The following is a 25,057-nucleotide window of genomic DNA, read 5'->3' on the forward strand; positions in this document are numbered from 1 at the left end:
GCTTCCTGATGAACACAGTTTCCCCCCTTGAGCTCCTTTTTTTGCACACATCAGTATAATACTTTCCGGAACACGTTACCTAAAAATGAAGGTCTGGTCCACAGGGGGAATAAAGGGCAGCTCCCAGCTACCTGGCCTTAGCATGTGCCACTACGTACACCTCTGCACAGAGCACGGTCACTCAGACCAGACACGTCTGTTGCTCTCTGGAAAGCTCATTCTCCTAGTCATTGAGATTTCTACCCGTGGCATGGAAGCTAGTCCTTTTTTTTTTTTGCGGTACCCGGGCTTCTCACTGTTGTGGCCTCTCCCGTTGCGGAGCACAGGCTCCGGACGTGCAGGCTCAGCGGCCATGGCTCACGGGCCCAGCCTCTCCGCAGCATGTGGGATCTTCCTGGACCGGGGCACGAACCCGTGTCCCCTGCATCAGCAGGTGGACTCTCAACCACTGCGCCACCAGGGAAGCCTGGAAGCTAGTCCTTTAAGGCCACCTCCTCGTTCTCTAAGCATTTAGTCCCTCGTTACCCCCAGACTGAGCAGAGAACAGAGGCCCGTGACTGCTTGCAGGATGAAAGAGAGAGGGGAGCAGACCTTCCGCCTTTCCGTGCAACATCCTGTTAGCAGCTGTCGTCACCCCGGGAATGTGTAGACGCCTCTCAGCAAAGCTTTTGCGTTTCAGAAACTCAAATGGCAAAGCTTTCATTTCGGTTAGAGTTTGTAATATTTCACTTGGCCTCTCAGGTGGCCGTCCCAGCATCACCCAAAGGAATGGAGTGGAAGCAGCTCATGGAATTTTGCTTCCAGATGTTATCTTGCGCCATGATTAACCCCCATAACTTGTCTTCTCTGTTCCTCCAGGTGATTCCAGATATTGCCTGTGGGAATGCCAGTTCTAACAACTCTGCGGGTGGCCGTCTGGTGTCCTTCGAAGTGCCACAGAACACTTCAGTCAAGTAAGAATAAACTCCCAGTTAAAAATGATTATGTTTGGGCTTCCCTGGTGGCGCAGTGGTTGAGAGTCCGCCTGCTGATGCAGGGGACGCGGGTTCGTGACCTGGTCTGGGAAGATCCCACATGCCGCAGAGCGGCTGGGCCCGTGAGCCATGGCCGCTGAGCCTGTGCATCCGGAGCCTGTGCTCCGCAACGGGAGAGGCCACAACAGTGAGGGGCCTGCGTACCGCAAAAAAAAAAAAAAAAAAAAAAAAGATTATGTTTGTGACTGTCTGCTGGGTGGTGTCTGTTCACATAACTGATCCATAACTGGTCAGTCCAGTGAGAATCATGAATGTTCCATGTGTAGATGTGGCCTCTGTCACTCAAAAACTAGAGGGAGCGATTTCAGAGGAGAAGATTTCAGGGAGGCTGGATTGGATGAGTTAGGTGGGAGATAGATAAGAAACCCAGGTGCCTTAGCTAAGATCTAGAGCCAGACCCTTCTCTTCTCAAATGACTTTTGCTCCCCAAATTCTTTGGTTCCTTCTGATTTTAGTGGACCATTAGTTAAATTCATATGCATAATTTACCCCACATTTAAGACCCAAACATTACAGTTGTCTCTTTAAAAACAAGCAGGTGAGACGAGTGTTTTGTTGTGTTTTAAATTTAAGCTCCTTCAAATTACACACGGCTGGTTGTCACTGGTGGGGATGGAGAGGAGGCAAAGGGAAGCAGTGATGACAGCCCTGGCAGGGCGCCAGGTGCCCTGCTTTGCTGGCGAGTCACGCTCCCTGGAGCACTGCCCCCCGCACCTGTCTGACAACTCCGACCGCCCGTCCTCTCTGTTGGTATGAACGGGCACTCCCCATCCTACCCCTCATGCACTGAGACGCACATTTGCTCTCTAGCCTTCAGGGACTTCAGAAGACGGGGACACGTGGCCCTCATCCTGGTTAACCAGTGTGCTGCATCGCTCCATTTTAAGAGGGCAGTGGGCACTGGAGACCCACTCTTCACTTACACAGGGTCATTTTTGCCCACCTTCCCTTCTAAACAACGGAGTCCCTGAAAATGTTTGGAAGAGGGGCTTTGTTCCACTGCGCCTGCACCCCCTGCCCCCTGCCTTGAACTCTTCTGGTAGGAAAAGCCAGGATGGGCAGTGAACTCCGGGCACAGGGAAGAAATCCCTGTAGGGAGAAGGGTGTGGCATCTGAGGCAGCTCTGAGTTCTGCCAGTAGGGGGACCCCTGTCCTAAGTGTTCCATTGCTCGTACCAAAGATGAAACTCCACCGTCCAACGCCGGTTTCAGGGAAATCAGGATCATTTAGTTGCCTTTATGTTTATGAAACCAGTTCTTTCTTATCTAGGTCATATTGTTTTACTTTCATAAGCCTTCCTGAATAGTTCTGATCCATCCTTTTAAATGCCTTCTTTCTCCCCCCACCACCCCCCAAAACTCTGAAATTCCCCAAGACTCTCTGAGGCTGCAGATCTGGACAGAAAGAGCAGAGTCTGACCCAGACTGAGTAAGATGGGCGTGCTGAATGATCTCTGGGTGCTGACTTCACGTGGGAGGGTTACTAGCTCCTTACACTTTCATTTATTCATGAATTTGATCATTTATCAACCCTTTATTGGGCCCCCTGCTGCAAGCCAGGAGCTCTGCCCTGTGGGGAGCAGCTCTGTGCACTGCGACCCTGCTTCCCCGGCAGCACAGAGGAAGGACAGGCAGCTGCTGGTTGCTGGGAAGATGGGTGCAGAAGGTCTCAGAGGAGGGGTGCTAGTGGGCTAAGCCTCGAAGAATGACACAGCTCCCCGCTGGAGGAGGCAAAGGCTGGGACCTGGGACAGCACCTGCCCGGGGAAGAGACAGTAGCTCCTTGTGGCCATTGTACCGGGTGGCAAGGATGGAACTGCAGGATCTGAGGCTGAGAGGGAACTGAGGCCGGGGTGGGTTGGTCGTCTAGGGCATTTCATTCTTTGGATTTCATCCTGAAAGCAAGAAGAAACCAGGGGAGGCCAGAAGCATGGGAGGTGATTGGAACGCGGGCCTCCCACTGTTGCGGCCTCTCCCGTTGCGGAGCACAGGCTATGGATGCGCAGGCTCAGCAGCCATGGCTCACGGGCCCAGCCGCTCCACGGCATGTGGGATCTTCCCGGACCGGGGCAGGAGCCCGTGTCCCCTGCATCGGCAGGCAGACTCTCAACCACTGTGCCACCAGGGAAGCCCCACTTTCACTTATTTTAGCAGCACTACTCAGGTGGTTTGGGGATGTATTACACATTTATAATAAATTTTAGGAGGACTCTTTATATTGTGTGGTTATGGAAGGAGTTGTCTCTAAACTCAATATACCCTTTTATTATTTATGAAAATTGTTACCCAAAGGTGAGTTATCTATTAACGATTTTGTGGTATATATATATATTTTTTTAATTTTATTTTTTTTATTAGTTTCTGCTTTATAACAAAGTGAATCAGTCATACATATACATCTGTTCCCATATCCCTTCCCTCATGCATCTCCCTCCCTCCCATCCTCCCCATCCCACCCCTCCAGGCGGTCACAAAGCACCGAGCTGATCTCCCTGTGCTCTGCGGCTGCTTCCCACTATCTATCTACCTTACGTTTGGTAGTGTATATATGTCCATGCCTCACTTTTGCTTTGTCACAGCTTACCCTTCCCCCTCCCCATATCCTCAAGTCCATTATCTAGTAGGTCTGTGTCTTTATTCCCGTTTTACCCCTAGGTTCTTCATGACATTTTTTTTTAAATTCCATATATATGTGTTAGCATACGGTATTTGTCTTTCTCTTTCTGACTTACTTCACTCTGTATGACAGACTCTAGGTCTATCCACCTCATTACAAATAGCTCAGTTTCGTTTCTTTTTATGGCTGAGTAATATTCCATTGTATATATGTGCCACATCTTCTTTATCCATTCATCCGATGATGGACACTGAGGTTGTTTCCAGCTCCGGGCTATTGTGAATAGAGCTGCAATGAACATTTTGGTACATGTCTCTTTTTGAATTATGGTTTTCTCAGGGTATATGCCTAGTAGTGGGATTGCTGGATCATATGGTAGTTCTATTTTTAGTTTTTTAAGGAACCTCCATACTGTTCTCCATAGTGGCTGTACCAATTCACATTCCCACCAGCAGTGCAAGAGTGTTCCCTTTTCTCCACACCCTCTCCAGCATTTATTGTTTCTAGATTTCTTGGTGATGGCCATTCTGCCTGGTGTGAGATGATATCTCATTGTAGTTTTGATTTGCATTTCTCTAATGATTAATGATGTTGAGCATTCTTTCATGTGTTTGTTGGCAGTCTGTATATCTTCTTCGGAGAAATGCCTATTTAAGTCTTCTGCCCATTTTTGGATTGGGTTGTTTGGTTTTTTGCTATTGAGCTGCATGAGCTGTTTATAAATTTTGGAGATTAATCCTTTGTTAATTGCTTCATTTGCAAATATTTTCTCCCATTCTGAGGGTTGTCTTTTGGTCTTCTTTATGGTTTCCTTTGCTGTGCAAAAGCTTTGAAGTTTCATTAGGTCCCATTTGTTTATTTTTGTTTTTATTTCCATTTCTCTAGGAGGTGGGTCCAAAAGGATCTTGCTGTGATTTATGTCATAGAGTGTTCTGCCTATGTTTTCCTCTAACAGTTTGTTAGTTTCTGGCCTTACATTTAGGTCTTTAATCCATTTTGAGCTTATTTTTGTGTATGGTGTTAGGGAATGATCTAATCTCATACTTTTACATGTCCCTGTCCAGTTTTCCCAGCACCACTTATTAAAGAGACTGTCCGTTCTCCACTGTACATTCCTGCCTCCTTTATCAAAGATAAGTTGACCATATGTGCGTGGGTTTATCTCTGGGCTTTCTATCCTGTTCCATTGATCTATCTTTATATTTTTGTGCCAGTACCACACTGTCTTGATTACTGTAGCTTTGTAGTATAGTCTGGAGTCAGGGAGCCTGATTCCTCCAGCTCCGTTTTTCGTTCTCAAGATTGCTTTGGCTATTCGGGGTCTTTTGTTTCTCCAAACAAATTTTGAAATTTTTTGTTCTAGTTTTGTGAAAAATGCCAGTGGTAGTTTGATAGGGATTGCATTGAATCTGTAGATTGCTTTGCGTAGTAGAGTCATTTTCACAATATTGATTCTTCCAATCCAGGAGCATGGTATATCTCTCCATCTATTTGTATCATCTTTAATTTCTTTCATCAGTGTCTTATAATTTTCTGCATACAGGTCTTTTGTCTCCTTAGGTAGGTTTATTCCTAGATATTTTCTTCTTTTTGTTGCAATGGTAAATGGGAGTGTTTTCTTGATTTCATTTCCAGATTTTTCATCATTAGTGTACAGGAATGCCAGAGATTTCTGTGCATTAATTTTGTATCCTGCTACTTTACCAAATTCATTGATTAGCTCTAGTAGTTTTCTGGTAGCATCTTTAGGATTCTCTATGTATAGTATCATGTCATCTGCAAACAGTGACAGCTTTACTTCTTCTTTTCCAATTTGGATTCCTTTTATTTCCTTTTCTTCTCTGATTGCTGTGGCTAAAACTTCCAAAACTAGGTTGAATAAGAGTGGTGAGAGTGGGCGGCCTTGTCTTGTTCCTGATCTTAGTGGAAATGGTTTCAGTTTTTCACCATTGAGGACAATGTTGGCTGTGGGTTTGTCATATATGGCCTTTATTATGTTGAGGAAAGTTCCCTCTATGCCTACTTTCTGGAGTGTTTTTATCATAAATGGGTGTTGAATTTTGTCGAAAGCTTTCTCTGCATCTATTGATATGATCATATGGTTTTTCTCCTTCAACTTGTTAATATGGTGTATCACATTGATTGATTTGCGTATATTGAAGAATCCTTGCATTCCTGGAATAAACCCCACTTGATCATGGTGTATGATCCTTTTAATGTGCTGTTGGATTCTGTTTGCTAGTATTTTGTTGAGGATTTTTGCATCTATGTTCATCAGTGATATTGGCCTGTAGTTTTCTTTCTTTGTGACATCCTTGCCTGGTTTGGGTATCAAGGTGATGGTGGCCTCGAAGAATGAGTTTGGGAGTGTTCCTTCCTCTGAAATTGCTTGGAAGAGTTTGAGAAGGATGGGTGTTAGCTCTTCTCTAAATGTTTGATAGAATTCACCTGTGAAGCCATCTGGTCCTGGGCTTTTGTTTGTTGGAAGATTTTTAATCACAGTTTCAATTTCAGTGCTTGTGATTGGTCTATTCATATTTTCTATTTCTTCCTGATTCAGTCTTGGCAGGTTGTGCATTTCTAAGAATTTGTCCATTTCTTCCAGGTTGTCCATTTTATTGGCATAGAGTTGCTTGTAGTAATCTCTCATGATCTTTTGTATTTCTGCAGTGTCAGTTGTTACTTCTCCTTTTTCATTTCTAATTCTATTGATTTGAGTCTTCTCCCTTTTTTTCTTGATGAGTCTGGCTAATGGTTTGTCTATTTTGTTTATCTTCTCAAAGAACCAGCTTTTAGTTTTATTGATCTTTGTTATCGTTTCCTTCATTTCTTTTTCATTTATTTCTGATCTGATCTTTATGATTTCTTTTCTTCTGCTAGCTTTGGGGGTTTTTTGTTCTTCTTTTTCTAATTGCTTTAGGTGCAGGGTCAGGTTGTTTGCTCGAGATGTTTCCTGTTTCTTAAGGTGGGATTGTATTGCTATAAACTTCCCCCTTAGAACTGCTTTTGCTGCGTCCCATAGGTTTTGGGTCGTCGTGTCTCCATTGTCATTTGTTTCTAGGTATTTTTTAATTTCCTCTTTGATTTCTTCAGTGATCACTTCGTTATTGAGTAGTGTATTGTTTAGCCTCCATGTGTTTGTATTTTTTACAGATCTTTTCCTGTAATTGATGTCTAGTCTCATAGCATTATGGTCAGAAAAGATACTTGATACAATTTCAATTTTCTTAAATTTACCAAGGCTTGATTTGTGACCCAAGATATGATCTATCCTGGAGAATGTTCCATGAGCACTTGAGAAAAATGTGTATTCTGTTGTTTTTGGATGGAATGTCCTATAAATATCAATTAAGTCCATCTTGTTTAATGTATCATTTAAAGCTTGTGTTTCCTTATTTATTTTCATTTTGGATGATCTGTCCATTGGTGAAAGTGGGGTGTTAAAGTCCCCTACTATGATTGTGTTACTGTCGATTTCCCCTTTTATGGCTGTTAGTATTTGCCTTATGTATTGAGGTGCTCCTATGTTGGGTGCATAAATATTTACAATTGTTATATCTTCTTCTTGGATCGATCCCTTTATCATTATGTAGTGTCCTTCTTTGTCTCTTCTAATAGTCTTTATTTTAAAGTCTGTTTTGTCTGATATAAGAATTGCTACTCCAGCTTTCTTTTGATTTCCATTTGCATGGAATATCTTTTTCCATCCCCTTACTTTCAATCTGTATGTGTCTCTAGGTCTGAAGTGGGTCTCTTGTAGACAGCATATATATGGGTCTTGTTTTTGTATCCATTCAGCCACTCTGTGTCTTTTGGTGGGAGCATTTAGTCCATTTACATTTAAGGTAATTATTGATATGTATGTTCCTATTCCCATTTCCTTAATTGCTTTGGGTTCGTTATTGTAGGTATATTCCTTCTGTTGTGTTTCTTGCCTAGAGAAGTTCCTTTAGCATTTGTTGTAAAGCTGGTTTGGTGATGCTGAACTCTCTCAGCTTTTGCTTGTCTGTAAAGGTTTTAATTTCTCCATCAAATCTGAATTAGATCCTTGCTGGGTAGAGTAATCTTGGTTGCAGGTTTCTCTCCTTCATCACTTTAATTATGTCCTGCCACTCCCTTCTGGCTTGTAGAGTTTCTGCTGAGAGATCAGCTGTTAACCTGATGGGGATTCCCTTGTGTGTTATTTGGTTTTTTTCCCTTGCTGCTTTTAATGTGATTTCTTTGTGTTTAATTTTTGACAGTTTGATTAATATGTGTCTTGGCGTATTTCTCCTTGGATTTATTCTGTATGGGACTCTCTGTGCCTCCTGGACTTGATTAACTATTTGCTTTCCCATATTAGGGAAGTTTTCAACTATAATCTCTTCAAATATTTTCTCAGTCCCTTTCTTTTTCTCTTCTTCTTCTGGAACCCCTATAATTCGAATGTTGGTGCGTTTCATGTTGTCCCAGAGGTCTCTGAGACTGTCCTCTGTTCTTTTCATTCTTTTTTCTTTATTTTGCTCTGCATCAGTTATTTCCACTATTTTATCTTCCACCTCACTTATCCGTTCTTCTGCCTCAGTTATTCTGCTATTGATCCCATCTAGAGTATTTTTCATTTCAGCTATTGTGTTTTTAATCGATGCTTGATTCATCTTTAGTTCTTCTAGGTCCTTGTTCACTGTTTCTTACATTTTGTCTATTCTATTTCCAAGATTTTGCATCTTGGAAATAGAATCTTGGATCATCTTCACTATCATTATTCTGAATTCTTTTTCAGGTAGACTGCCTATTACCTCTTCATTTGTTAGGTCTGGTAGGTTTTTTTCTTGCTCCTTCACCTGCTGTGTGTTTTTCTGTCTTCTCATTTTGCTTATGTTACTGTGTTTGGGGTCTCCTTTTTGCAGGCTGCAGATTCGTAGTTCCTGTTGTTTTTGGTGTCTGTCCCCAGTGGCTAAGGTTGTTTCAGTAGGTTGTGTAGGCTTCCTGGTAGGGAGGACTAATGCCTGTGTTCTGGTGGTTGAGGCTCGATCTTGTCTTTCTGGTGGACAGGTCCACGTCTGGTGGTGTGTTTTGGGGTGCCTGTGGCCTTATTATGTTTTTAGGCAGCCTCTCTGTTAATGGGTGGGGTTGTGTTCCTGCCTTGCTAGTTGCTTGGCATAGGGTGACCAGCACTGTAGTTTGCTGGTCGTTGACTGAAGCTGGGTGCTGGTGTTGAGATGGAGATCTCTGGGAGATTTTCGCTGCTTGATATTATGTGGAGCTGGGAGGTCTCTTGTGGACCCGTGTCCTGAAGTTGGCTCTCCCACTTCAGAGGCACAGCACTGACTCCTGGCTGCAGCACCAAGAGCCTTTCATCCACCCGGCTCAGAATAAAAGAGAGAAAAAGTAGAAAGAAAGAATTAGTAGAAGAAAGAAAGAGAGAGAGAGAAAGAAAGGAAGAAGGAAAGAAAGGAAGGAAGGAAGAAAGGAAGAAAGGAGGGAGGGAGGGAGGAAGGATGGAAAGAAAGAAAGAAAGGAGGGAGAGAGGGAGGAATGAAAGAAAAGGAAGAGTGAATGGAAGAAGGGAGGGAGGGAGGAAAGAAAGAAAGACAGGACGGAGGGAGGGAGGAAGGAAAGAAAAAGAAAGTTGAAAGAAGAAGGGTGCGAGGGAGGAGGGAAAAGAAAGAAAGACAGGAGGGAGGGAGGAAGGAAAGAAAAAGAAAGTGAAAGGAAGAGGGATGGGATGGAGGGAGGAAGGAAAGAAAGACGGGAGGGAGGGAGGGAGGAAAGAAAAAGAAAGAGTGAAAGGAAGAAGGGAGGGAGGGAGGAAGGAAAGAAAGAGAGAAAGAAGGAAAGGAGGGGCGGAGGGAGGGAGGGAGGAAGGGAAGGTAGGAAAAAAAGAAAGAGCAGGTAAAGTAAAATAGAATAAAGTATGAAATATAATAGCGTTATTAAAATTAAAAAGTAAGTATTGAAAAAAAAACGGACCGATAGAACCCTGGGACATATGGTGGAAGCAAAGCTATACAGAGAGAATCTTACACAGAAGAATACACATACACATTCACAAAAAGAGAGCAGGGGGAAAAATCAAAAATCTTGCTCTCCAAGTCTGCCTCCTCAATTTGGGATACTTCGTTGTAAAAAGAGGAAAAGGGCGAGAAGTCTGAAATCTTGCTAAGTCCACCTCCTTAATTTGGGATAATTCGTTGTAAAAAGAGGAAAAGGGGGGAAAGTCTTAAATCTTGTCCTCAAAGTCCGCTTCCTCAATTTGGCATGATTCGCTGTCTATTCATGCACTCCACAGACGCAGGGCACATCAAGTGGACCGTGGAGCTTTAATCCGCTGCCTCCGAGGCTGCACAGAGAGATTTCCCTGTCTCTTCTCTGCTCTCACAGCTCCCGGGTCTCAGCCTTGGACCGGCCCCGCCTCTGCGCGTAGGTCGCTGGAGGGCGTCCGTTCTTCGCTCAGACAGGACGGGTTTAAAGGAGCCGCTGATGTGGGGGCTCTGGCTCACTCAGGCAGAGGGGAGGGAGGGGCGCGCAGTGTGGGGCGGGCCTGCGGCAGCAGAGGCCGGCGTGACGTTGCACCAGACCGAGGCGCTCCGTGCGCTTTCCCGGGAAAGCCGTCCCTGGGTTCCGGGACCCCGTTAGTGGCGGGGTGCACAGGCCCCCCGGAAGGCGGGGCGGACAGTGACCCGCGCTCGCACACAGGCCCCGTGGTGGCGGCAGCAGCAGTAGCCCCAGCGTCCCACGCCCGTCTCCGGGGTCCGTGCCTTCAGCCGCGGCTCGCGCCCGTCTCCGGCGCTTCCCAAAGCAGCCCTCTTAATGCCCTCTCCTCGCGCACCAGGAAACAAAAGGGAAAAAAAAGCCTCTTGCCTCTTCGGCAGCTCCAGACCCTTTCTCCGGACTCCCTCCGGGCTAGCTGTGGTGCGCTAACCCCTTCAGGCTCTCTTCCTGCCGCCAGCCCCAGTCCTCTCCCTGCGCTCCGACTGAAAGCCGATACCCGAGCCTCAGATCCCAGCCCCGCCCGCCCCGGTGGCCAGAGCAGACAAGCCTCTCGGGCTGGTGTGTGCCTGAGGGCACCGATCCTCTGTGCCGGAATCTCTCCGCTTTGCCCTCCACACCCCTGTTGCTGTGCTCTCCTCCGCTACTCCGAAGCTTTCCCCCTCCGCCACCTGCAGTCTCCGCCCGTGAAGGGGCTTGTAGTGTGTGGAAACCTTTCCTCCTTCACGGCTCCCTCCCACTGGTGCAGGTCCCGTCCCTATCCTTTTGTCTCTGTTTATTCTTTTTTCTTTTGCCCTATCCAGGTATGTGAGGAGTTTCTTGCCTTTTGGGGGGTCTGAGGTCTTCTGTCAGCGTTCAGTAGGTGTTCTGTAGGAGTTGTTCCACGTGTAGATGAATTTCTGATGTATCTGTGGGGAGGAAGGTGATCTCCGCGTCTTACTCTTCCGCCATCTTCCCAGGGTCTCTCCCTAATGTCTTTTCTTTGTGGGTTGTTTTGAATTCATAAATGGGATCGACGTTTTGAAGTCTGAAGTAGTTCCCCAGAGCACCCATTCATGGAAAAGAGGTAGAGAGACAGCTGCTGGGACTGTACAAAATCTGGTATATTTTTGATCAAGCGGGAGACAGACGTTTCTAACGGTGTGGGAAATGACGGCCGTGAGTCCGCATGAAGTGGGCGCCTGTTTAGAAGATCATTTCCTCCATTTCCCAATACTTTTATGGATGTATGTGCTGTCTTTATTTTTATTTTGAATTTGATGGCCTGATTTTAAGATGAATTTTTCTGCAAGGGACTTTTCATTGACATTGTTCTCATTTTCAGAATTTGTCAAGATGCCACTGCCTCACTGATTTTGCTGTGGAAGGTCACGGCCACAGGATTTCAACAGTGCTCCCTCATAGATGGACGGAGCGTGACCCTCCTCCAGACTCCCGGGGGCCTCGTCCTCTTGGAGGAGATGCTTGCCTTGGGGCACAATCACTTCATCGGTGAGTTATGGAAATCTTGTATCCAAAACCGCATCTGGTTCAACCCAACCTCGGTTTGGTGTTCAGAGATGGTATATAGGGAATTTTGCCCAGATAATCTGAATTCTAGCCATCAGCATAATTTCCTCCATATTAGGTGAGGTTTTTCTTATAATCAAAATTGGCTTCTAAGATAATATTTCCAGTGTGGCTCAAAATGGAAAAATTGTGGGCTTTGAAATCCAGAGACTGTATCCCAGTTCTGGCCAAAGAGTCCTAGATGTGTGGTCTTTGGCATTCAATGCTGTGAATCTCGGCTTCATTTTTTTTTTTTTAATTAATTTATTTTTGTTGTGTTGGGTCTTTGTTGCTGCATGCGGGCTTTCTCTAGTTGCAGTGAGCGGGGCTACTCTTCATTGCGGTGGGCAGGTTTCTCATTGAGGTGGCTTCTCTTGTTGTGGAGCACGGGCTCTAGGCGTGTGGGCTTCAGTAGTTGTGGCACGTGGGCTCAGTAGTTGTGGCACACAGGCTTAGTTGCTCCGTGGCATGTGGGATCTTCCCAGACCAGGGCTCGAACCCGTGTCCCCTGCATTGGCAGGCGGATTCTTAACCACTGTGCCACCAGGGAAGTCCTCGGCTTCATTTTTGACTCTTTAATCTTTTTCTCCCAGAATTGTGGGCAACTTGAGGCATTGAATGTTGGTGTCTCAGAAGAAGCTTGTTTTCCACTTGATGTTGCCCTGACCCAGGGCCCTGGGCTCGGCACCTGAGCAGACGATGTATCACTTCTGAACCTCTGACTCAGAATAACTTGGGGGGATCACAACTCTCTTTGGGGTCCCTTTTGCCCACACCACCTTCCTCCATGGGTCACTTCTGAGTTTTCACATTTTCTCTAACATGGTTCAATCTGTCATTTGACTTTCTCTAAGCTACCACATGTCCAATTAGCTGTTTTTAGTTTCCTCTGCCCTGGAGGACGAGGACCTTCAGAAAGTGTGATTCCTCCTGACCCTCTCCTCACCCCCCCACCCTCTCCTCCAGCTCCCCTCAAGGGCTAAGCTTGGGCAGTTTCCAGAGGACTTTTCCCCTGGTTTAGCATTCTGATTGTATTCTGCCAGTTTTCTTCATTCCGGGGTTGGGACTTGTAACTCTAGCCACTTACCATGCTGATAACTTCCTGACTTTATTCAGACATGTTCCGTCATGCAGCCTCAACTCAGACACAAGCTCAAGTTCAGACTCTACTCATTCCAGTCCAGTGCACCCAAGTGGCCCTCTGCATCCTGCTGTTAATATCTTGTCCCGTCCAATCATAGATTCTAACAGTCCTCACCTGGACGATGAGGGAACTAGTGGGTAAAGGCAGCACCTGTCTCTCAGCGGTGTTGAAAGGGTTTAATGAAAATGGATGTGAAAATATAAATTACAAATGTTAGGGATGCTTTTGGTTGCTTTCACAGTTTTTTTCTGAGGTACAGTAAATATTTTGCTAAATTAAATGGAAGCATTAAGGTGTATTCTCCAAGATATGTGTTTGATGCAAATATAATGATGACAAACTGGGAAAATGAAATGCTCAGCTCTGTATCATTTATATTGTATTTTATATTTGATCCTTCTCTGGTGATAAGGTCGTTTCCCAATCTTTGGAAATCTAGCTGGGGGTGGGGGTCAGGAATTTTATTGGGCAGAGAGAAGGTAAAAAGAAATCAGCTTGGGGAATGGACATGCTGGTAAAAGAGGGGACGGTATTCAACTTTGGACCAGTTTTTGGCTATTAAGATGGATACAGTACTAGATTATTAGTTAGAAATTGTGTGATGAAGTGTTGTCAACAGTCAAATCTAAATTTTACTCCCCAGTACAAGTAACTGTTATTTGCTTCCATATCTGTTGTAACAATTTATTTAAAAGGAAATAGTTTGTATATTTTGATCCATAGTTTCAGTTTTACTTTATATTCATCTTTTAAGTTTTTCTTTTTAGTAGATTAGCCTGTTCTGTGACATGGAGCTAACATTTCAAGAAAATGTATGAGTTATCACTACTCTTTAAAATGTCATTAATTTTACCAAAATATATACGTTCGAAATGTTACCTTATATTTTATACTACTTTGGGTTTTAACATAACCATGATTTAGACTGATATTGGGAGTATTTATATTGGGAGTATATCAGTATATCAGGGATGAATATTAATAAGAAAGATTTTCCAGTGTTAATATTTATTTATTCTTTTGAGGTACAAGAAATTTTATGAACTCCAGCATGATTTGTGTTCATTTTGCTAACAGACAATTTTATGGAAAAACATGTCTTTGGTTGAAATGTTCCTTAGGGGAATAATTTCCAAAAATTAATTTGATATGTTAATAACTAAATTAAGGAATTCTTTCTCAAAACTTATACTTTGGGTTATGATGAGGAGACAATGATTTTGATCCTTTATTTCTCTAAAGCATTATTTTCCACTTTGAAAACTTGTGATCTGATATCTTTTTAAGTTTCCTAACTAGAGCCTCCTGTTTTTTTTTTTTTTTTTTGCGGTACGCGGGCCTCTCACTGTTGTGGCCTCTCCCGTCGCGGAGCACAGGCTCCAGACACGCAGGCTCAGCGGCCATGGCTCACGGGCCCAGCCGCTCCGCGGCATGTGGGATCTTCCCGGACCGGGACACGAACCCGTGTTCCCTGCATCGGCAGGCAGACTCTCAACCACTGCGCCACCAGGGAAGCCCCGAGCCTCCTGTTTTATGTGGCTTTGTAATGGAGCTCACCCTCTTTTAGTGTTATTCTTTTCAAAAATAGCAGTCTTGCTTCACAAGCTCTTTTCGAGAGAATGGCTGTCTTCCTCACAATGATAAATTGACAACACCTACTCACGGCCAGCTACTTCTTTTTACAAAATCTTTTTATCATAAAGAAACAAGATTTATCTTTTGTAATCATTGCGGAAGCCTTATGCTTACTACATTGACACGTGTTGAACTCTCTTTTTGAGAGTTTAACTTTTTTTTAAAGTAGCTTCTTATAATAATTACTTTTTTTTTTTTTTAACAATACTGGGCTCTATAGACATGAATACACTTTTAGCTAAGAACCAAAAGACTATTTTGAAGAATACAATGGCATTCATTCAAGGATGAACAAAGTGATGCCAGTGCAGGTGGGAGAAAACTTCCATGCTGAAGGGAGAGGAAAGTTTCAGAGTTGTGCTGCTGTGTTTAGTCACTGATGCTCCTTCCTAGAAAGAAACTTGAGGCCCTTTCAGGAACTGTCTCCTCTCCTTCCCTCACTCTCCGTAGATTCCCTTACATAACTAAGGTCCTAAGGAGTTTTAATATTTCTCTGCAACAGAGCAAAGGAATCCCTTTTGTGTCTTTGTGAGACAAACTTGGTTGCCATTACCAGCTTTCCATAAATGTTTGTTTTAAAATTTTATTTTATATACTTTTATTTAAACACTACTAGGATCCCATTCTTATTATAAGAGTTATAAGCAATTCAAAAAATTTAAAAGTGGTATTTTAAAAAATATAATATCATTATTCCCAAACTCCATCTTTCTTTTCTGAGTAACCAATATTAATAATTTTGAGTTTTGTGTTACATACAAATATTTTCAAATACACAAATTTACATTATAGTAAAGCAACTATACTCCAATAAAAATTTTAAAAAAAGTTACAGATGTTCTATGTCTCTAACAATAGAGCAGTGAATGATTAAAAAGTTAAGCTGTCGTATACAATGGGATACCATGCAGCAATTTTAAAAGTGAGTATATTATGTTTGATGGAGAAAAAAAATCAAAGATTTAGTTTTAAATTTAAAAAATAAGTTGAAGAATATAGTACTATGTCATATAAATGTTCTTTTTAAAAATTTATTGCTGAGAGCCTCACATTAATATTCTATGCATTCCAGGTGATGAGAATGTATTTATCTTTGACCTTTTCCATTGCTACTCCATTTAATTTTTTCCAGTTTTCCTTCATTACCATGGCCTTATGAATATTTATCCTCTTTCACGGGAAGAAAGAGGTGATGTAACATTGTACATAACATGTGGCTCTTCCCTCTGGGCCTCAGTGTACCAACCCCTTTCCTCCTGTGCTGTCACCCAACTTCAACTCTTCCGCCCTCTTCCTAATTATCTCTCCTGTTTTCCCTAAATATGTCTCTTCCAAATATGTTATTTGCTTTATGAAATGTTTTGGGGGCAAAGAACTAAATCGACCTTTGTTTAGCATCTTCTGCTCCACTGGAGGTACCCAAGGTGCTCATTGGCTCCGTTAGGATCCATTCACCCAGTGCTCTCGATTCCCAAGTAGGAGATTCATTGTTCCAGTTGCATTTTCATGAAATGCAGCTGAGGCTTCCCTCTCTGAAGTAGGTCATGTTTTGCTTTTGTTTTACTTGTGGTTGCTTGGAGTCACTGCCATGATGGACCACCTCAGGGGTGGGGTCCAAACCAGCCCTCTGGTGTGTGGCCTCTGTGTTGGAAAGCTGCTGGAGGTCTCCATTTCCTTAGGGTAGAAGCTGCATTGGACTCCTTCTCTAGGCTTTTATTTCTTCTCGTCCCTTGCCCTTAGGCATATATCCCCTCAATTCTACCCGGTGGATCTCTGCTCTAGCCACCTGCTACCTGTCCCATCCCCACCTCTACCTTCCCTGTCCTCCCATCCTCTCCATGCCTCAGACGGCCAAATCTATCTCTCAAGACCTCATTTATTTATTTTTTTAATTTAATTTTTATCTTATATTGAGGTATAGTTGATGTACAATGTTATGTTAGTTCCAAGTGTACAGCAAAGCAATTCAGTTATACATACATATACATCTATTCTTTTTCAGATTCTTTTCCCATATAGGTCATTACAGAATATTGAGTAGAGTTCCTTGTGCTGTATAGTAGGTCCTTGTTGATTATTTATTTTATATACAGTAGTGTGTATATGTTAATCCCAAACTCCTAATTTATCCCTCCTCCCCACCGCCCCCAGCTTTCCCCTTTGGTAACCATAAATTTGTTATGAAGACTGTGAATCTGTTTCTGTTTTGTAAATAAGTTCATTTGTATCATCTTTTTAGATTCCACATATAAATGACATCATATGATATTTTTCTTTCTCCGTCTGACTTACTTCACTTAGTATGACAATCTCTAGGTCCAACCATGTTGCTGCAAATGGCATTATTTCATTCTTTTTTATGACTGAGTAGTATTCCATTGTATATATGTACCACATCTTCTTTATCCATTCCTCTGCTTCAAGACCTCATTTAAACTCTCCTCACTTGGAGTGGTATAGGATGAAAACAGCCGGCAAAAGATTCTGCTGTACATGGATTCCCAAATCTCCTTAAATTCTTACAACTTCCTACAAACACACAGACGATCCCGGAATATCCTCATAGTTAACTCTCCTTCTGATCAGAAAACCCAGCAGGGCGTGTGTACTTTACTGATACTTCTTGTCGATCACTTGCTCAGAGAAATGCTGCTACCCCTCTCCCCTACTTTTCACTTCTATGGTCTGTATTTGTTGCTACCTCAATCTGGTATTTTACCTCTTTCCTCTTCCTTGAATTTATTTTCCTTTCCATCCAGCTCATCCTCTCTCCAGTCTTTTCTTTCTGGTAGTCTAGATGCTTATATTTGCCTTTTTTTGCTTTCCTCATTCCCTTCTCCTGCTCATAAGCCACTACTTTTTTGATCACTTTTACCACATTTGTACCATTCTTTCTTACAGTTTTTAGTACATTTTTATGTCTAATTTATATTGTAAAAAGAAGTACGTTGTATGTTAAATATAGACCAATGGTATATCGTTTATGATCTACTAAAAAGCTGCTCTTGTAACTTTAGATCCACTTTAACTTCACAAAGGAATGAACAGTGCTGTCCTTGGAGCTGGGATCACATCTTCAAGATTATAGCTAGTAGATTAGCCACAGAGCTCTGGAAATCAGTGACTTCCAGGTCTTTGTAACTGCCATCTTAACTGGATTAGAAATGTTCCCAGTCTGCCCATGACCCTTTTGTGCCACCTGTAGAGTGCTTTAAATTTCCTTGATTCTAAATATCCAGTTGAAAAAGATTCTTGTCTTGTAAAATTATTTGTAAAGCAGTGCATTCTGTTGATTTTCTTCTCTTGAGAAATAAGGAGAAATTACCCAGTACTTGAGCAAGTACAATAAGGGTTAAGACTTTGATTGAGGTAATAAGATGGCTCTGGTGCAATGGACTTTCACAGCCCCAGTGGTTTAAATCTTTAGGGACTTACCTGTTACATTTGTTTTCACTGGCATCATGATGCTTCCTTGGAGACATAGTCTTTTGTAGTCTGTTTATACTGGCATGTTTAAAAAAATGGAATTTTCAATATGCAACCAACGGATGCTGTTATTTTTAGGCAGAAGTTCCTCATTTGGGCTCATTTGGCCCCTGGTTTTGCAATAGTTTTGGAGGTCAAAGGTCACTTCACGGATCCCATGAATCTCCTGAAAATGCACTGTAGACTTTTGTGTGTTTGTGCATCTTTCTTTGCAGAAACCCAAACTTCATTGGATTCTCAGAGACATCTGTCTCTAAAAATTTTAGAACCAACTCTTTAAGCTGTGTGTGATCATGTGACAATATGTACATTTTCAACATTCTCTGCTCATTCAGTGACATTTCTTTTGACTGATTTACCTGCTTCCCAAATCTCCAAATCAGGGAACTTAACCTAGTTTTATTTATTTACATTTTTAGGCAGCAGGGCCGTGGGAAATACTCAGTTCCTTATTATTTTAGAAAATCTGCATTGCATGCCTTGTTTCTCAGGCACTGTGCTCACCTGGATATGCCAAGGTGATTTAGGTGTGGTCCCTGAGTGCAGGGGCAACAAAGGTGGAGACAAGGGGCGTGTCAAAGAGGAAGGAGCAGGTAACTTAGCTGGGGGTGGAGCGGGTGTGGGTGGGGCCGGGGGGATGGCAGGGCAGGCAGAGGATTCTTCTTGGCTGTACAAAGGGCAGTGCATGACAATTTGATGGCCCAAGAATGTGTGTCATTAAGATAATTTAATAATAGTGCTAAAAATCGACTAATGGCCATCACAACTGGAAATAGACTTTAATTTCAACAGGCACATAACAGAACCTTGGAAAATCCCACCCACTCCTCCAACTGCCTCTTATACAAATACATTTAAAGTTAAGTACTCAAGGTGTGAGTTTTATTTCCTGGGTTCTCTGTTTATCCTCAACAGGTAAAGGAAGTCTAGACTTTGATGTGATTTTTCAGGTAGTCTTTCAGAATCTTTTAATAAAGCTCTAGTTTCTTACTGTTGACCTCTCTCTCTCCCATCCCTTCTGGGTAAACTATTCCTGTGAGCCTTGTCCTTTAAAAGGTAAGTTTCAAAAGTAGTTTAGCTGGAGTTGGAGTGTCTCATCCTGTAAACTTGATGAAAAGAGGGATTTGGGCAAAAGTGCTCCCAAAAGCCAGGGGACACCATGAGGACCTCCCTAGGTGGGGTAAGGGTGGTAGGTAGTATTCAAAGGGGAAAGTCTTCCAATAGAAAAGTAGGGACGAGATTTTTTTAAACATAGTTTGGCTGGAGAGCTCCCTGAAGCCATGCATAATGACCAATATTAATTTTTTTGCCTGTGCCTATTTTTAGCAGTTTAGGCATCAGCTCTCTGGATGGGTCTTACTTTATCTCAGCCATTTTTTGATGAATTCCTGTGTTTCTTGCTCAGGAGTTAAAAGGAATCAGGAGGTAAATAGGCCAGACACTGCCCCTCCTCACCTGCTGTGCTTCTTCACCTCCAAGCTCCTTGTGGCCAGTCCCTGGCCATGAGGGCCATGTGGGGGCCCCAGGATCTGACTGCCTGTGGAAGACTCAGGGTGGTAGGAAAGGGGTGGGAAGAAGGCCAGGTATAGACCAGGACATGTCAGAAGAAAGAACTCCCATGTGGAGTAAAAGCTGCTTAGTATAAGTTTTCCTCTTACTTGTTGGAAAAGGCCACTGGGAGATGCAGAGCCAGATTGGTAATTCAACTCTTGCAACTGTGAAGACTTTATGGCCTGCCTAGCTCTCTTGCATGCACTCAAGTTATATTTTTCCTGGCTCTGATGTCCATTTTAATTTGTATTTCACTATTTAATGGTATGCATTTTTCTGTAAGCCCCTCAGATCTTCTAGAATAAATTAGGATATAAAGAAATAAGGTATTAATTGGGGCACTTAAAATTTCTGAATACTCTTTACTAGACCTTGATGATATCTTCATTGAGTATGGTATTTTTTAGACCCATTAGTATAGGGATGGGTATTTGCATCATAGCTCTGAACCAGTAAAGCAGGGTTGATTCTCTGACATGTCTTAACTCATCTTTCTTGTACACAGGCTGTTGCCCGACTATTTTCTGAAATCACCCCTTTCATTCTCGTAGTGTCTGAACCTGCATTCTCTAGACCTGCTTAGTTACATGAAGCCTTCAGTCTCCAGGTCATTCTCCAAAAAACCTGCAGTATTTTATGAGCTCTTATTGGTGGAGGTGGATGGAGTATACATCTTACCATCCACATCTGGGGCTCTGAGGTCCCTGGCCCCTTGGCTGTACATTGAGCTGGAATCTTCCTCTCTAAGCCCAGAAGTATTGAACCTCCTCCAGCTTTCAGCTGTGAAATCTAATTTCCTGCAGGCGTAAGGCCGCACTGTCTCCAGTTCCCCTTCAGGGCTATCACCCTGTCCGGCTTCTCTGCCCGTGGTAGGCCCTTGTCTCTGTGGTCTGGACCCTGTCTTCCTTAAACTGCAGCAATTCTGCCTGGATCACCCCCAGTTCTTGCACACTGATGCCAGCCCGGAGTGGAGCTGTCTTTCCCCCCTTCTGAATCGTGTGGTTTGGCTTGCTGGTCACCCTTTCCAGATGTTCATCTAACCCCAGTCCTGCAAGTTTCCCACTTATTTCTCTCTCTATGTAGCTGGCATCATTTTTTCCCCAGCCCTGTCTCCTTTCCTTTCTTCCAACTCCTTTATAAAATCCTCACTTTTCCAGCCACTTAAGTCTCACCAACCCCTTTGATAATCACGTTTGCAGCCAGCATCATACAACTCGGCATCTGAATATTCCTTTCCTCTTTGATCTTTTTGTATGTTGATTTTATATCCTTAATTAGACTGTAAACTTCTAGAGAGAAGGCACCATGTCATAGCTCCTTGCACTATGATGGTCACATGGTCACCTGAGTGATTAAATTTTGTTCATATGTAACAGTTATTCTGCTCAGTAAATGCCATGTGAAGAAAAATTCCAGTTGAAAATGTTAATCTGAAGAATTCTTTGTAAGTTTTCACAGCCCATCTCTGTGACACTTAAACTTTACCCCCCTTTATTACATTAAAAGTAGAGGATCAAATGAAGAAAGAAGGGAAAGAAAGAAACTTTTCATCATTCTTTTGGGAAAGATACATTTTGCACTTTGTCCTTTAAGAGATCTTGCTCTGGAGGCCAGGGGTAAAATAGTCAAAGGAAGTTTGGAAAGGATACCAGCTATAGAATCATTAACATAAAGCTTTTGCTTAATGCTTAAGATTTAACAAAGAAAATGCAAATATTTCACCTTTTATTGGTCATCTTAAAGCCACAGTTGAATATGGCCTATTGAACTTCCTGCAACAGGGGGAAAAAAAAACTTGGGAATGTTCACATAAAGGCAATAGTTGGAAGAGAGCAAAAGCAGAAGTATAAGGCTGTCTTGAACAGCATAATTTAGATAAAATTGTTGTAGCTCACATTTGTCTAGTTGGGAGTTTTCTGTTGAATTTAAGTTTTACTTAAATTGAATCCGCATTTCAATATTATTAGCAATCAAGATTATTCTTTTTGATCTTTTTATTATTGGTAATGAATGTTAGGATTTTTGTTTGATTTTTTTTTTTTTTTGTATGCGGACCTCTCACTGTTGTGGCCTCTCCCGTTGCGGAGCACAGGCTCCGGACGCGCAGGCTCAGCGGCCATGGCTCACGGGCCCAGCCGCTCTGCGGCATGTGGGATCTTCCCTGACCGGGGCACGAACCCGTGTCCCCTGCATCGGCAGGCGGACTCTCAACCACTGCGCCACCAGGGAAGCCCCCTGTTAGGATTTTTGGTTGTTAGTTGGCTTTGAACTTCAGTGCTCTGCTATCTTCCTAAATACCGTCATGGTCAGCATCATTTATTTATTGGTACCTGTTGATTGTGGTGATAAACCAGGCATTGTTTAAAAAAAGAAATCTACTAGAAAGACACATGGTCCTTAGAGTTGACAGTCTAATATTCAGTGGGCCCTGTTGAGCATTGGTTGTTCAAGCTGTGGTGGAATTGGGGCAGGTGAGTGAAGATAAATGAGAGATTTCTCCTGCCCTTCAAGACAGCCTCTGGAATCAGGCTTCGTAGAAAGGCAGATTGCTGACCTACAGAAAATAGGTTGGTGGTTTTGCCAGAGGCAGTGGATGGGGTGTGGGGTGGGTGAAATGGGTGCAGGGGGTCAAAAGGGACAAACCTGCAGTTAGAAGAGAAGTAAGCCCTGGTGATGTAAAGCACGGCATGGCGACTATAGTTAATAATATCGTATCGCATGTTTGAAAGTTGCTATGGGGGTAGATCTTAAAATTTCTCATTATAAGAAAAAAAATGTGTAACTCTGTATGGTGATGGATATTAACTAGACTTATTGGGGTGATCATTCTGCAGTATATACAAATATCAAATCACTTTGTTGTACCCCTGAAACTGATATAATGTTATATGTCAATTATATTTCAATAAAAAATAGATAAATAAAAAAGGAGAGCAAAGAGGCTGCAGGTCATTCTCCTATAATGTGGGCCTAATGCATTAAGTGGTTTTCAGAAGCAAACTCAAGGTATGTCTTTATAATCATAAACTCTCCCTCTCTCCCCCTTCCCATTCTGCCTTCCCATTCTTTTTCTCTCCTTCTCTCTCAGCCCTTTATTTAAAAATAAAGATAGTGCTTTTTACTTATAGATTAATTTAGAAACATTAAATAATAAATAAAATTATTTTTATATTTTTAAGAACTTCTTGTTAACTGGTACCTTTTTACTTAATTGATAACGTGAATTTTAACCCAAATCTTATCCACAGAATTTGATTAAAATATTAAAAAAAAATTTTTCCCCGCTTCTTTTAACTTAAAAACAAACCTTCTCAGGGCTTTGCCAGTTTACTGTTGAAAGTTTTTCTAAGTTTCTGTCAGTGCACATTTCAAATGAGAAAGTAAATTCTTTCATTGCCGTTTTTACAGTCCATTTTCTGCTTCTCCGTAAGATCTCTTCTGTTTCTTCTTTCTAAGGGGGAGGGGAGGGAGAGAGGGAGGGAAAGTGAAGAAGAGAGGAGGGAGAAGAATGGGAGTGGGGGGAGACAGAGAAAGAGAGATTGACTATCAAGGCTGAATATATAAACATAAGGGAGTATGTTTTTTTCTCGCAAGAATGTAATTTTCCAATTTACTCTCCTTTGGAAAATTAAAGAAGGCTCTAGTGTCTATTTCTTATCATAAAAGTAATGCATACAAGAATAAGAAAAACTGAAATGTACTTTCTGTAATTCCCCATCCGCCACTGACAACCAGTGTTTACATTTTGTGGTATTTCCTTCCAGATACTTTCTTTATGTGACAGTGTGTGCAGGTACATACATGCTTTTTTTTTTTGGAAACAGAACACATTCATGTTCTGTCTGGTTACTTGCTTTTTTTCACTTAATGCATCATTGACATTCTTTTGTGTTAATCAATATAAACTTAGTATTCTTCTTAATGACCGTATAGAGTTCCACTGAATCAATGCGCTATGATTTAATCAATATGCTATTGTTCAGCAGTTATCTCCTTCGTTTCCTCCTTTCTTTTGCCTCTTTAGACAGAATTTCAAACATCATGATAACCGCATCTTCGTATCTTTTCTGGTGATCTATTTGGGTTACGTTCCCAGGTATGGAATTTACTGGATCAATGCACATTTTAATGACAAATTAAAATATATTATCGATTCCTCCTTCTTCCAGTTTTCACTCAGGATAGACAGTTTATCTTTGGAATTGTGCCTCGTCCCCCTTCCATCAATTCTGACCAGATGCTTTTAACTAGATCCAGCTGGAAATTTACATATACCTCTTAGCAGCGTCCTTAACAGTCTGAAACATTTAGGGATCTCCTCGAGGAGAAAAGTGGTCATTATCAGTTTCCAGAAAAAGGACAGTACAAATCTCTTTAAGCAGAAGATATTCAAAGTGGTTTCATTACAATATTGCATTTACACCTCAAAGTATGGTAAATGTAATGGTTTCATTATATCATTGAGTTTGCCCATCAGAGTAAAAGTAAAATGGGGACAGGAGGGTGGGGAATGAACATGTGGTTGCTGCTCTCACGGTCCCTACCACATTGTCCAGTTCTAGTGATGTTTCTCCCATTTAATGCTAAGCAAAAAACATCTATTAATATATTCCAGAAGACTACAACCCCTGATTCCATTTCCATCGACTTCTCTTAAATTATTTTGCTTTCCCACTTCAATATCCTGGAGATAGATAGTTAAGTTCCTTTTATCATGGACTTTTTATGAGGTCAGAATTCTTCCATGAGAAACGGGCAGAGGATTTTCCAGAAAAGACATACATTTGGAAAAACTACCAGGGATGCTTTAGAGATGATCATTTGATTTTGACACAAAATCATGGTAGTTGTAATTGTTTTTCACAAAGATCTTGGTATCAAACTGAGAATAGCAAGCAAATGGACTGAAATAGGGCATGTCAGCTGGAGAAGGTTATCTAGTTGTTGGTGAGGAAGGTAAACAATTAGGATTGAATTTCAAAAAGACGCTCTCGCTTTCTCCTCTTTTCTCCTCTGTAGTGCTGTCTCTTGACATTTGGGTATTGAATGCCATGATATTTTTGGTATTCACATACATCCTTAACAAGTACAATGCTCTCTTGGCTGTCCTGTTTTAATGCTGTAATTGTGAGTTTGACCTACAAAAGTTATATTTGCTTGGTAGGCAAATGGAAAATCTCCTTAAATAAATACACTGACAAATACTGTTTGGCTGCATCACTAATAACAGACGACAGCCTCTAGAACATGACCATGTTAAAAAACAGGATCTGCATCATCTGTGCATTTATCCACAGCCCTGTTTATCATCAACAACTATTTATTGATTAATTACCATGTGTAGGACACAGTGTTCAGGACAGTGAATACAAAGATATAGAAGATCCCAACTCCTGGCTTTGAGGGGTTTTAGCCTCCAGGCAAGCAGGACATACTCCATACTCATTATGTAACCCAGATAGATTTTGTCATCCTGTGACTCAGTCTTGTTCATAGAGTTACATTCGAATAAACAAAATCCAGTAGCCAAAAAATGAATTAAAAACACTTTAAATCTTCATTCATCTTTTTGA

General features: G+C 42.2%; 1 protein-coding gene across 1 annotated transcript in view; it reads left to right on the forward strand.

The window, feature by feature from the left end:
- DNER (delta/notch like EGF repeat containing) overlaps window positions 1-25,057 on the forward strand; it is a gene marked incomplete at both ends in the record, with an annotated part of 338,936 nt that overhangs the window by 129,044 nt on the left and 184,835 nt on the right. The window contains 2 exons of the mRNA XM_079710119.1: window positions 859-953; window positions 11,445-11,611. Coding sequence (XP_079566245.1) covers window positions 859-953; window positions 11,445-11,611 — 262 coding nt within the window. The remainder of the gene's footprint in view (window positions 1-858; window positions 954-11,444; window positions 11,612-25,057) is intronic.

Source organism: Hyperoodon ampullatus, assembly GCF_949752795.1.
Source record: "Hyperoodon ampullatus genome assembly, chromosome: 8".
In the NCBI taxonomy this organism is placed as follows: domain Eukaryota; kingdom Metazoa; phylum Chordata; class Mammalia; order Artiodactyla; family Ziphiidae; genus Hyperoodon; species Hyperoodon ampullatus.